Source organism: Lithobates pipiens, unplaced genomic scaffold (assembly GCF_037356315.1).
Source record: "Lithobates pipiens isolate NorthernLeopardFrog02 unplaced genomic scaffold, aLitPip1_a1.2 Scaffold_19, whole genome shotgun sequence".
Taxonomy (NCBI): Eukaryota; Metazoa; Chordata; class Amphibia; order Anura; family Ranidae; genus Lithobates; species Lithobates pipiens.
The window spans coordinates 70,234,657-70,248,803 of record NW_027507764.1 but is presented as its reverse complement, the minus strand read 5'-3'; the positions used below and the strand labels follow the sequence as shown (position 1 = coordinate 70,248,803).

The 14,147-nt window shown below is 42.6% G+C and overlaps 1 protein-coding gene across 1 annotated transcript in view; it reads left to right on the top strand.

Moving 5' to 3' along the window:
- Window positions 1-14,147, top strand: part of LOC143996052 (ATP-dependent translocase ABCB1-like) — a 124,510-nt gene that overhangs the window by 86,191 nt on the left and 24,172 nt on the right. Inside the window, exons 13-17 of the mRNA XM_077490861.1 lie at window positions 2,596-2,799; window positions 4,629-4,799; window positions 8,632-8,796; window positions 9,631-9,795; window positions 11,147-11,293. Coding sequence (XP_077346987.1) covers window positions 2,596-2,799; window positions 4,629-4,799; window positions 8,632-8,796; window positions 9,631-9,795; window positions 11,147-11,293 — 852 coding nt within the window. The remainder of the gene's footprint in view (window positions 1-2,595; window positions 2,800-4,628; window positions 4,800-8,631; window positions 8,797-9,630; window positions 9,796-11,146; window positions 11,294-14,147) is intronic.

Sequence of the window (14,147 nt, the reverse complement as noted above, 5' to 3'; positions counted from 1 at the left end):
CCAAGAAATATCTCCTAAACCTACACGGTTTAGGAGATATTTGCCAAAAGACAGGCACTGCTGTCTACAGTTAACGGCGATGTGCTGCGAGTGGCGGCTCCCGTGCGCATGTGCGGGAGTGAGGTCATCGCGGCTCCGTCGAATGACAGCGCCGGAGCAGCGAGACCCACCAAGAAGATGGAGGCTCCGTACGCAAGGGGACAGCAGTGACTTTGCTGGCTCCTGTGTCAGTTAAGTGACACATAATGGACTACTATGTGATCCATAATAGTCCATTATGCTTTACCTTTGCATGGAATCAAAGAGGAAGTAAACCCATCAGGGTTTACTTCCTCTTTAACGACAGTATTTCTAGGTTTCTTGGTTCTAGCAGTTTGTGTTCTGTAATGATTACACCAGTGCAGTGCAGTATAGGAATCATTCTTAACGACTCCTGGCTAGGGATGAGCCGAACACCCCCCCCCCCCCCCGGTTCGGTTCGCACCAGAACCTTCAAACGGACCTAAAATTCGTACGAACTTTAGAACCCCATTAAAGTCTATGAGACTCGAACGTTTGAAATCAAAAGTGCTAATTTTAAAGGCTAATATGCAAGATATAAAGGGTTTGGGGGCCCGGCTCCTGTCCCAGGGGACACCCACTCTAACTGCTGCAGATGCCTGTGTTACAAAAACAGAACAACATCAGCAATAAGCCGTATCTTCAGGTGTATAGTGTGCAGGAGGCACACAACACCCACTCTAACTGCTGCTGATGCCTGTATTACAGAAACAGAACAACGCCAGCAATAAGGGGTAGCTTCAGGTGTATACTGTGCAGGAGGCACACTACACCCACTGTAAAAGCACTATGTTCCCACACAAAAAGACACTGTCCCTGCCTATCCTGCTCTTTCCCTGCAGGCCAACACACTACACAAGGCCACCATGATGGTGGGCTTATATAGTGTGGGGCGTGTACTAAACCCCCTGAGCTATAATTGGCCAAAGGCATCCTGCCTGTGGCCAATTATGGCTCTGCTCGCTGCCGGCGCTGTGATTGGCCAAGCATGCGGGGTCACAGTGCATGCTTGGCCAATCATGAGCCAGAAATTAACTGCGATGGCGTAATGCATTGTGGGCCGTTCGCGCAACACAAATATGGTGCGAACGGCCCACAAAGTTCTGAATTCGCCGAACAGGCGAACGGCCCGTGTTTGAGTCGAACACCGAGCTCATCTCTACTTCTGGCATTGAGGATATGGAGTATGATATGGAGTATGAGGTTTGAGGTCAGACGTCTCCTTGCTCTCATCAGTGACAGTAGAGACACACTGGGGGAAAGTTACTAAAACTGGAGCACACAAAATCTGGTCCTGCTGTGTATAGTAACCAATCAGCTTCTAACTTAGCTTGCTCTGACAACAAAACCTGGAAGCTGATTGGTTATTATGCAGAGCGACACCAGATTCTGTGTGCACCAGTTGAAATAAATCTCCTTCATAAGCAATGTTTAGGCTGACCAGGGCCTGCAATGTCAGCTCTTAGCGTGAGGATGAATGAAAAGGCCGAGGTTATATTTGCAATGTCGCTTGGTTTACCCCTATATTTTAAATAGAGCTAATGTATTTTAAAAGTACAATGATTTTTTTTTAAGACCAGTATGAACAAACAAACATAAAGGGGTCGATTTACTAAAACTGGAACGTGCAAAATCTGGTGCAGCTGTGCATGGTAGACAATCAGCTTCTAACTTTAGCTTGTTCAATTAACCATTTCAATACTGGACACTTTCAACCCCTTTCCTGCCCAGGCCAATTTTCAGCTTTCAGGGCTGTCGCACTTGTGCGGTCATGCTACCCTGTACCCATATTACATTTTTATAATGAGACAGATAGAGCTTTCTTTTGGTGGTATTAAATCATCACTGGGTTTTTATTTTTTTTGCTAAACAAATAAAAAAATTTTGAAAATTTATTTTGCAAATAAGTAATTTTATTCTTCACTGATCTGCGCTGGTGAGGCTGCACTGACCGGAAGGACTGCCAATAACTGGCAAGGCTGTTTAAATGGGATTAACTGTGATTGGACACAACTGATCACATGGTAAAAGGCCGCTGTGATTGGCCCTTTATTGTGATCTGTGATCAGCTGTGTCTAAAGGACACAGCAGTCACTGAGCGCTCCCAATGTGCGCCCCAGGGGGCGGGGTTTAAGGAGGACGTCCATGGACGAACGTACTGTTAAGCTTTGACAAAAAAAAAAATAGAAGCTGAATGGTTTCTATGCAGAACTTCACCCTTCAGTTTAGTAAATTAACCTCAAAGAATCCATATACTGTTAATGTTAACCAGAAAACACTAATGCTGCTAAATTCAGCCATTCCTGAAGAATATAACTTCAACTTTCTTCATATGCTCATGAGATTTATGGCTTTTTATTCAATATAGCACAATGCTGAATACATAATATAACAAGACAGGACTGAGACTGTAGTGAAATATTGCTGTACTTGGTTCTACTCTTCGAAAATGAAAAGAAAAAATTATTAGTAAAAATTATTTATATATATTTTTTTATTGTTATTTTACTTTGAACATGTGCTTCATCCTTGCAGATCACAATAGATGGGCAAGACATTCGGAACTTAAACTTGAGATACTTAAGGGAGATTATTGGTGTGGTCAGCCAGGAGCCAATCCTGTTCGATACCACCATTGCTGAGAATATCCGATATGGCCGTGAGGATGTCACAATGGAAGAAATCATAAGAGCCACCCAAGAAGCCAACGCATACAGCTTCATCATGAAGCTTCCAGATGTAATTTCTTTATTCTTTTATTTGGAGGAGAATATCTAACAATATTATTATCATTATTATACATGATTTATATAGCACTAACAGTATAGTTATAATACAATTCAATACAACAGGGCAGTATTCATATTTGCGTCATTCTCCTCTAGAAAGGTCTCAAGTGTATTGTCTGAGATTCCTTTCAATTTGTTATTTTGCACTTTTACGTATAAATAGCAGTCATATTTGCATCAGTCTTTATGTAATCTCCTGTAAAGTTTCACAAGGTTGCCACACACTGTTGCTGGTATGTTGGCCCATTCCTCCATGCAGATCTCCTCTAGAGCAGTGATGTTTTGGGGCTGTCGCTGGGCAACACGGACTTTCAACTCTCTCCAAAGGTTTTCTATGGGGTTGAGATCTGGAGACTGGCTAGGCCACTCCAGGACCTTGCAATGCTTCTTACGAAGCCACTCCTTCATTGCCCAGGTGGTGTGTTTGGGACCATTTTGATGCGAAAAGACAGCCATGTTTCATCTTCAATGCCCTTGCTGATGGGAGCATGGCCCCATTCATTCTTTCATCTACACAGATTCGTTTTCCTGTTCCCTTTGCAGAGAAACAGCCCCAAAGCATGATGTTGCCACCCCCATGCTCCACAGTAGGTATGGTGTTCTTTGGTTGCAACTCAGCATTCTCTCTCCTCCAAACACGACAAGTTGTGTTTCTACCAAACAGTTCTACTTTGGTTTCATCTGACCATATGACATTCTCCCAATCCTCTTCTGGATCATCCAAATGCTCTCTAGCAAACCTCGGACGGGCCCGGACATGTACTGGCTTAAGCAGGGGGGGCACATCTGGCACTGCAGGATCTGAGTCCCTGGCGGCGTAGTGTGTTACTGATGGTAGCCTTTGTTACATTGGTCCCAGCTCTCTGCAGGTCATTCACTAGGTTCCCCCGTGTGGTTCTGGGATTTTTGCTCACCGTTCTTGTGATCATTTTCACCCCACGGGGTGAGATCTTGCGTGGAGCCCCAGATCGAGGGAGATTATCAGTGGTTTTGTATGTCTTCCATTTTCTAATTATTGCTCCCACAATTGATTTCTTCACACCAAGCTGCTTGCCTATTGCAGATTCAGTCTTCCCAGCCCAGTGCAGGTCTACAATTTTGTTTCTGGTTTCCTTCGACAGCTCTTTGGTCTTCACCATAGTGGAGTTTGGAGTGTGACTGTTTGAGGTTGTGGACAGGTGTCTTTTATACTGATAACAAGTTCATACAGGTGCCATTAATACAGGTAATGAGAGGAGGACAGAGGAGCCTCTTAAAGAAGAAGATACAGGTCTGTGAGAGCCAGAAATCTTGCTTGTTTGTAGGTGACCAAATACTTATTTTCCACCATAATTTGCAAATAAATTCTTTCAAAAATCATACAATGTGATTGTCTGGATTTGTTTCCACATTTTGTCTCTCATAGTTGAGGTCTACCTATGATGGCAATTACAGGCCTCTCTCATCTTTTTAAGTGGGAGAACTTGCACAACTGGTGGCTGACTAAATACTTTTTTGCCCCACTGTATGTATATATATATATATATGGTTCTGCTTTAAGGTTTGTATTTATGAAGCAGTAAATGTCACCTTCACCAGAAATTCACTAGTGATGAATTAATCCATCTCATGTAAAACACATGCACCTGGAATATTGAATGTCAGATTTACTACTTCTCTAATATGCCTTGTAAATGTACAGTTCATTTTAAAGTGTGCTCTTTATGACAATGCCTATGACAGTGAAATGTTTATTAACTATACATGTATAATTATATATGTGATTGTGTGCTTTTCCAGAAACTGGACACACTTGTCGGGGAGAGAGGGACTCAGCTGAGCGGAGGTCAGAAGCAGAGGATCGCCATCGCACGGGCGCTGGTCCGCAACCCCAAAATTCTCCTTCTGGATGAAGCCACTTCCGCTCTGGACACAGAGAGTGAAGCCAAGGTGCAGGCAGCCCTGGATAAGGTATTGATTCAAATCCTTTCTGTATTCTGATCAGAGTCTTTCCTTAGGGAATTCTCACATGCTCTTTTATGTGCTGTTCAGCACTCTCCATTGCTTAAAGTGGATGTAAACTTCATTCATAAACTGACCCGGGCACATTTATCTGTAGGGTTTACTTATCTCTGTCCAAAGCCCTAAGTGCCATGTCTTTCTGATGCTCTGTTATCAGCATGAGAATGTCTGACAAGTTCTCTGACACAGGAGATAAGAGCAGCTGGAAATTTGTGTCAGGGAGGGAACTTAGAGATAGATAAGCAGAAAGCTTGTCTATTCACAGCACAGCTCTGCACGTTTCTTTGTTCCTCTGTCTATATGGAGGGGGGTCCTTTTCTTCAATCAGCTCACACACAGTGTATACCCAGACTCCCCTCCCACTGCTGAAACAGGAAGAAAATTTTCTATCACTATGTGCACTTTCTAAAGAATGTGAAAAGCTGAAGACAGCAGGTATACATGTCAAACTTATGTAGGGAGATTTATTTCATCTCTGTGTATCATCTGAGGCTATTTGCTTTACTGGGTATTTGTGAGGGTTTACATCCACTTTAAGGCTCCATTTACGCCTGGGCAATTTGAATCGTGGGGGGAATCAATGGGATTCTGCCCTCGATTCAGAATCGTGGCAAAACGTCGGACACGTTTGAGATGCCATTTTTTCTCAATGGCACCCCAAATGAGGTGCGATATTGCAGCGAACTTCGCGCCACAAATCTCAGCAAAATCACGCATACAAAATAGGGGGACTCGTGTCGCCAGAACTTCTTTTGGGCGATACGCGTCCTGTGTTTTTGTTTGCGCGATGTTGCCACTGTCTTCTCCTGGCCGGGATGGCTTCCTCACCTTCTCCCCCCGGTCGGGAATAGACATTGGCCCAGCAGGAGGGATTGCCACATCAACACTGTCTGTTAATGAGAGAATAGAGCATATTTCTTTCCTGCAACGCTTGGTTGTAGGAAAAAAATTTGCTCCGTGTATGGCTGCCTTACACCAACTAGTCCTGAAAATGTTCCCTCTACCCTCCTCCTAACTATCTTGTCTGAAATTTTTGGGGAAAACTGCGCTTGTGTATTTGATCAAAATAAATAACCAAAGAGAAAATGTATTTACAAAATCAGAAATGAGTAAAGCAGTAATTTTTCCCCAAAAATTAACATATCATATATTGAATAAATATACCGTACATTATATAATAAAAATAAAGAAGAGGACATTAGTCCATGAAAAGTCCATGTGAATGCAGAAGTTATCCTCTTGGATGCTAATTGAATTAGTGAATATTCTTCTCCAAATGAAATTGGTATCCTTGTGTGAACCACCACCTCTTAGGCCCCTTTCACACTGGGGCAGTGGGTGCTATTTTTAGCGGTGCTTTAATGGCAATTTTGCGACGCTATTTGGCCGCTAGTGGGGCGCATTTACCCCCCGCTAGTGGCCGAGAAAGGGTTAAAACCACGCACAGTGCTGCTGCAGCAGCGATATGCTGGTGGTATAGCCTCGCTGCCCCATTGATTTCAATGGGCAGGAGCGGTGAAGGAGGGGTGTATGCACCCCTCCACCGCTCCAAAGATGCTGCTAGCAGGACTTTTTTTAGTGTCCTGCCAGCGCACCGCTTTCACGGGCTTTCACACTGGAGAGACAGCAGCAGCTCTTTCAGGGCACTTTGCAGGCACTATTTTTAACGTTATAGTGCCTGCAAAGTGCCCCAGTGTGAAAGGGGTCTTATAGAAAAATTGCACTCTTACGCTGTATATGACCTTCTATCTCTAGACAGGTCATAAGGTCTCAGAACAAAATCATCCAATCAAAGACTATCAGCAAATGGCTCCAAACATTCTGTCCCGGGGGACCAGGATTCCAATAATGGTTCTCTACCAAACATCCTCTCATCTGATTATATATTAACATGGAAAACAAAGTGCTCCCATAGCATAAAAAAAAACCCTTTTATATAATTTGTTTATAATGTTAAAATTACACTTACATCAAGATGAGAATAATAGTACTAAACAGTAGCTTGTTGGCAGTAAAACAAACACTCGCACTTCCAGAATTGTGAAAACGCGATGACGTCAGCACGTAGCTCTGCCCTATGGGTTTCGTCATAGGTGACGTTGTCCAGGGCACCATTTTTTTTTTTTATTATATGGTGTATATGTATTCAATCTTTGATACGTCAGTAGATTTTTTACTTTAGCGCAGCTCCAGATTTGAGGATATTTATCATGTCTACCCTGTGTAAAAAAGATCTATATACTTAATGTTCTTTAGTCTGTTCGGTCCATTCAGATGATCCCGCAGCTCCAGCTCTTCCGTGTCAGTGTGTGGTGGCTGCAGGGGACAGGAGGGCTCACAGACAATGGCTGGGCAATGGGAGCCTATGGGTGACGTCACGGCTCCAGGAATTCTCAGCTGTTGTTGTGTGCTCCATGGTAAAGGGGAACCAGAGCTGCAGGATCACTTGAACGGACTGGAACGGGTAAGTACACAGATCATTTTTTAAACAGATTAGGCAGGAAAGGTAGGTATATTTTTTGGAATAGTTAGTGTTAGCTTTGAATTCCACTTTATAAGCTTCAATTGTAGCCTTACAACCCATCGCTTAAGGCATCGCTTAAAGCAAGCACGTTCTCTTCCTGTACATCTTGTTTCTAGCCCTTATTCCTCTAAATTGCAGTCTTGTACTGGCTGTACTGAACTTCTGATTGGCAGTATTTTATCTGTATTATCTTATTTAATGCATCTTACAGGTTGCAGAAAAACTCAGTGGGAAGTGGGTGTTTCAGACCTCTGCAGAGCTACCACTGCTTCCACATAGAAGCCAAGGGTCCTCTGACTTCATGCTTTCTACCTTGTCCAATCAGAGAATGCTTTGCATTAATTGAGAGAATGCAAAGCTTTCTCCGAATGCCCACTGTGCCAAGCAGCCAACCTCCTGTGTTCAGAATGCAGTAGGGCAGATGCTCGCCACAGAACCTTGAAGCAAGTGGAGATCACTGGAGTATCGGTGTCTACTTCAGTGATTTCCACTTTCCAGGGGCATCGGCCAGGTATGGTATATGCATATTCCCATTGGTTCAAGCTGGACCAATGTAACTATGTATAAAATAGCCATACCTGGAATTCATCTTTAAAATAATTGTAATGTCCCATGTTTCATTTTTTTTTTAAATAACAAAAATGGTATACTTACCTTGCAGTAGTTTTGCACAGAGCAGCCCAAATCCTCCTCTTCTCGGGTCCCTCTTCAGCACTCCTGGCACCTCTCTCCTGTTGAGTGACCCCACAGCAGGCTGCTTGCTATGGGGGCACCTGAGCCAAGTCACAGCTCCCTGTGTCTATTCAGACACAGAGCCGTGACCCGACCCCGTCCCCTCTCTCTTCTGATTGGCTGACTGACTTTAATTGATAGCAGTGGGAGCCAATTGCGCCACGCTACTGTCTCAGCCAATGAGGAGGGGAGTCCCAGACACTTCTGCAACATCACAGGATAAAGGTATTAGGGAGGGCTGGGGGGGGCAGCAGACTTTTTTTTTTTATCTTAATGTATAGACTGTGTAAAGATAAAAAAAAAATGTCCACCTTTACAATCCCTTTAAACCTAAATGAACTGTTGGACTGTAATGGAAATGGTCAGTAGTCTTAAAGTTTTGCCATGAGATAATTGGAAATTATAGCAAAAACAGTATTGGAGTTAAAATCTTAAACAAACGGCATCTACAGCTATAAACGTGATAATTCATAACAGGCAAAAATTATTTTGGGAATAATACAAAATATTCATCCTTTATCCCAGGCTAGAGAAGGCCGGACAACCATTGTCATAGCCCACCGCTTGTCCACAGTACGAAACGCTGACCTTATTGCTGGATTCAATGAAGGCGTCATTTGTGAACAAGGATCTCATAGTGAACTGATGAAGATAACTAATGGAGTTTATTACAACCTGGTCACCATGCAAGTAAGTGGAATTTGTATTCCTGGATGCAAATAATGTTGGTTTTATTGCCCCTAACGGCACATGTCAACAAAGCCCAACTGTGGCATATCTGTGGACATCTTTTCATTTGTATCTAGTTTGTATCTAGTTCCAAGAGCTGCACAATGGCACTGACACACATACAAGCAATAGTACATTTACATTTTCATTATCGCATGCTCTTCTTTCTCCTTTATTTCTCTTTTCTTGCCTCTGCTTTCTCTCTGGATGTCTTTCCTGTTCTTCCCTTTCTCTTCCCTGCTATTCTTTTTCCTTTTCTATCCGTTCTCTTCCCCCTTTCCTGACTCTTCTTTCCCTTTCTCTCCTTCTCCTTCATTCCCTTCTTTGGTTACTTTCTCTTTTCTCCCTCCTTTCCTGCCTCCCCTTTCTGTATCTCAGGTTCTCTTTCCTCTCCTTCGATCTCTCTTCCCCGCCATTCTCTTCTTTCTTTGCTCTCCCTTCTCTTTTCTTTCTCCTTTCCTGTCTCTTCTTTCCTCTCTCTCAGGTTCTCTTTCCTCTCCTTCCCTCTCTCTCCCCCCATCATTCTCTTCTTCCTTCTCTCTCCCTTCTCTTCTCTCGTTCCTTTCCCTTTCTTTCTCCCTGGTTCTCTTTCCTCTCCTTCCCTCTTTCTCCCCCCCCGCCCAAGCATTCTTATCTTCCTTTCTTCTCTCTTCTCTGCTCTTCTTCTCTTTTCTCTTTTATACTTTCTCTCTTCTTTCCTCACGCTTTCTCTCTTCGCACACAAGATCTTTGTCACATTCAGCTTAGTCACAAATTTTCCAAGTTGCCCGCTGATATCATTGTTGTTATTCCCAGACATTAGAAGCGGAGAAAAAAGACGAGAATACTTACGAGGAGATTGACGATAAGCACAAACTGAGCGAAACAAAGCTAACACGGAGGAAGTCCAGTCGGCAAAGCAGCTTCAAGAAAGCATCTGTGAAGGAAGAGAAGATGACAGTTGAAGATGATACAGAGGAGGTGAGCATCGATCGAAGCGATGTAAGGAGAGGTAATACCACCGAGGTCTAGCAGTGGAAATATGTTGTGATGGAACAAATCTAGTCCTGGCTGTATCAGGCTTTCGCATTTATCACATGTAGCCTAGAGCGCTTGGTCTAATACTAGATGAACTAGATATCCTGGATCTCCAAGGACAGCTACACGTGGCGATCCACAGCCATGTTTACTCTTGCCATTTATTCATAAAGTAGCATTAAACCCAAAGGCAAATATTTATTATATATTTTTTTTTAAATGCTAGTGAAGGGCTTAGATTACAGAGAGTTGAATAAACCTTCTAGCATAAATGCAGTGATAGATGGTTAGCATAAAGTGACTATTGATTGTTTATACATGTTGCCTAGAATTTCCCCCTTTTTTTTTTTTTTGCAATTTCATACTTACCTCGGTGAATGCAGCATTGCTCCGATGCTGTATTTGTCCCCCGGTGCCTCTGCACTGAGATCCGAGTGATCGAACACCTCAGATGGCTCGATTCTCACAGCTCCACAAGCAGAGAGCTGCTGACTGTCAATCAGCATCTCTCCACTCTGTCCCCCCCCCCCCCCCCATCGGACTCACTGGAGCGCTGAGCTGTGGAGGGGGCGGGGAGCGGCCATCTCAGGCTCTTATCTGCTGGCTGAGAGGCTGAGACAGACATCAGTCCAGGCACCTGGCGGATCCAGACTTTATTGTCGGGATGATATGGTGCCTGGACTAATTCCTGCAACGTCAGCAGAGAGGCTGCTGCAGCCCGCTCTCTGCTGAAAATGGGTCACAGGAGTGCAAAACTAATTGCACTACTGTAATCCATAGGAGAAGTCCAGCCTAATGAGCTCAAGCTGGATTTCTCCTTTAAAGATGTGCATGATGGAAAAAAATTTGCTTTTTTTAGCCTCTGATTAATTTGTTAAATTAAAGTGATTGTATGCCATCACCTCGTAAAACAACCCATTCAGTTTAAAATAGAAATGAAAGGCAACATTTTTTGTATAGTTATAAAAAAATATATAAATACCTCTTTTCCCTTTAATAAGTGATCACATTTCCCCTTTTCTCAACTGTATAAGAGCTGGAGGGAGGATAAACAGCAGTACACTGAGCTTGCCAGTGAATGGCTCTGTAGGGTGGAAGGGGGGAGATTAGGGGCCGAGCATATTGATTCGGCGGGTGGCGCCCCTGTGCCCCTTTTGAGTGGCTGCCACTGCTTATGCCCTTTGATAACTGATCTGATTTTGCATTGGCTTTAGATAACTTAATGCAGCTTGGGAGTAAATCATTCAGTAAGAATTTCAGTATGATAACAACAATTTTTTTTTTTTTTTTGCAGGCTGAAAAACTTCCACCGGTATCATTCTTTAAGATTATGAGGCTGAACAAACCTGAATGGCCTTACTTTGTGGTGGGAATAATCTGTGCCGCTATCAATGGTGCTACCCAGCCAGCTTTTGCCATTATATTCTCCAGAATTATCACGGTGCGTACAGATTTTAATATTTTTAAGTAATTAAATCGTTTTATGAATGATTTGAAGTAGGTTTCAGTCTGTTTAAATGGGTACTGGTTATTGCTAGTATTAAAGCAGAACTATAGTAATTGTAACACCCCAATGTACATAGACAATGCTCCTGCGTTAGAGTGCATCACTGCATTGTGGTGAAAACAATCCTGCAGGAGTGACTTTTCCTGTGTTGGCGCCAAAGGTAAATGAATGGGATACCTTAGCTCAGCGTGCTACAATGCGTGACAATGCACATTATGGCAAATGCATTTCCGCAATATAATTTGGTGCAAAAGGACGTTTAGGTTCCATTCATACCTGAAAATACTGTGCCACCACACAAGGGTTTGCATGGCTTGAATTGTAATGCATTTGGCAGCCTATTCAAAATGAATAGGCTGTAAAACACCTCAATGCACAAAAATTTAGGACACGCTGCCCTTTTTTTTTTTTTTTGCACTTCACCGCAACGCACTTCGTATCTTGTGGTGCACTATGAGAGACCCTATAGTACATTAGAGGGCCATTCAAAGTTAATTAACACAGCATACCAACATGTGCATTCTGCATTGCAGTAACACATTTACTTTACTGCATGTTACTTCAATGTGCTGTGTGAATGAGCCCTAATTGTTCTTTTTATACACAATGGGTATAGAAAAGAATCACCCCCCCTTTTAAAATAATTTTGTTGCTTCGCAGCCTGAAACGAAGACAGACACAGGTTTTGTTTTATGCCTCTATATGACTTGTCAGACAAAATAAAGAAAATTCAAAAAGGGAATCACTGAGTTCGAAAAAGGATCACCCCCTAAAAATGAATTGTAAACTCAATTAGGTGTAGCTAATCACTTTTTCAATAGCACACAAAACCAGCTTGACGTTCAACTGTGATCAGCTGTGGTCATTTTGATTAGTTCAGCATGAAAAGAGCTTTCCTGGAGCATTTCAGTCCCTGGTACTGCAACTGAAGCAAACAGTCAACTATGGGTGGCAAGACACTGTCAAAAAATCTCCTGGATACAGTTGTGGACAGGCACAAGTCAGGAGATGGATACAATAAAATGTCAAAGGCTTTATCAAAGCACAGTGAAGTCTATTATTAAGAAGTGGAAGGTATTTGGTACAACACAGGTCCTCCCTGGATTAGGACGTCACTCCAAATTGGATAAAAGAGCCAGGAGGAAACTGGTCAGAGAGGCTACCAAGGGGCCTACAGCATGCGGTAAATCAGTTGTGAAAGTTCAATCCACTAAAATTTCATGTTAAATAACGAATGCGGTATTTTCCGATTGTTCAGTAACTGTCGCATTTTCTTATGCGGTAATTTATCACAGGTGTCAGTAGTTAAGGGTTGCTTAAGGTCATTTCCTTATAATATTTTACTTTTTAACATGTTTTGTTATTTTTCTTTTGCAAAAAACAATTTTTTGATCTAACATTTTTTACAGTACTCTGTATTTGAATGAAGGCATTACAATTTGAGCTACCTTGGTAATCCAAGCTCCTTTACTAAATCCACCGTGCCATACCTTCATAAAAATGTTTATTTTTTTTTGTAAATTTATGGCCTGTTAAAAGTGCTCTTTTCTATGTTTTTGCCCAATTCTGTGCTGTTGCCTATGTTCATAATGTGGAAACAAAAGCTGGACTTAATTTTTTTTTTTTAATTTTTTAAACATTTTTATATTTATTTTTCATATTCCTATCCAAGTTTAACTTGTTGGTAATGGTGTATATAACCAAAAGTATTACAGTGGTCACTTCTAAGTGGAGTAATTGTCACGGCTGACATACTCCATTGTTGCACTTTTGTAAACGTTTTCTTAAAAAAAAAAAAAAAGTATATATATATATATATATATATATATATATATATATATATATATATATATATATATATATATGTATATAAAATTGATGTTAAATTTCAGCCGATGTTAGTATTTAATTTGCACTGCACGTCATGTCTTTTTTGATTATATAAAAAGAAAACAATAAAAATACGTGTGTGTACTTGTGTATAATGCCACATTTTTGTGTGTCCACAGCTGGTGGAATAGTATCGACTTTCTGTGGGTGGAATTAGACCCCCTCTCTGAGGGTAGCATTGCACCCCTTCCTGTGGGTGTTCTGTGGGTAGAATAGTGCCCCTTCTTGTGGATGTTCTGTGGGAGGAATTAGACCCCTTTCTGAAGGTAGCATTGCACCCCTTTCTGTGGGTGCAATAGTACCCCTTCCTGTGGGTGTTCTGTGGGTGGAATAGTGCCCCTTTCTGTGGGTGGAATAGTACCCCTTCCTGTGGGTAGAATAGTGCCCCTTTCTGTGGGTGGAATAGTACCCCTTCTTGTGGATGTTCTGTGGGAGGAATTAGACCCCTTTCTGAAGGTAGCATTGCACCCCTTTCTGTGTGTGGAATAGTACCCCTTCCTGTAGGTGTTCTGTGGGTGGAATAGTGCCCCTTTCTGTGGGTGGAATAGTACCCCTTCCTGTGGGTATTCTGTGGGTAGAATAGTGCCCCTTTCTGTGGGTAAAATAGTGCCCCTTCCTGTGGGTGTTCTGTGGGTGGAATAGTGCCCCTTTCTGTGGGTGGAATAGTACCCCTTCCTGTGGGTGTTCTGTGGGGGGAATAGTGCCCCTTTCTGTTGGTGGAATAGTACCCCTTCCTGTGGGTATTCTGTGGGTAGAATAGTGCCCCTTTCTGTGGGTGAAATAGTACCCCTTCCTGTGGGTGTTCTGTGGGTGGAATAGTGCCCCTTTCTGTGGGTGGAATAGTACCCCTTCCTGTGGGTGTTCTGTGGGTGGAATAGTACCCCTAACTGTGGGTGGA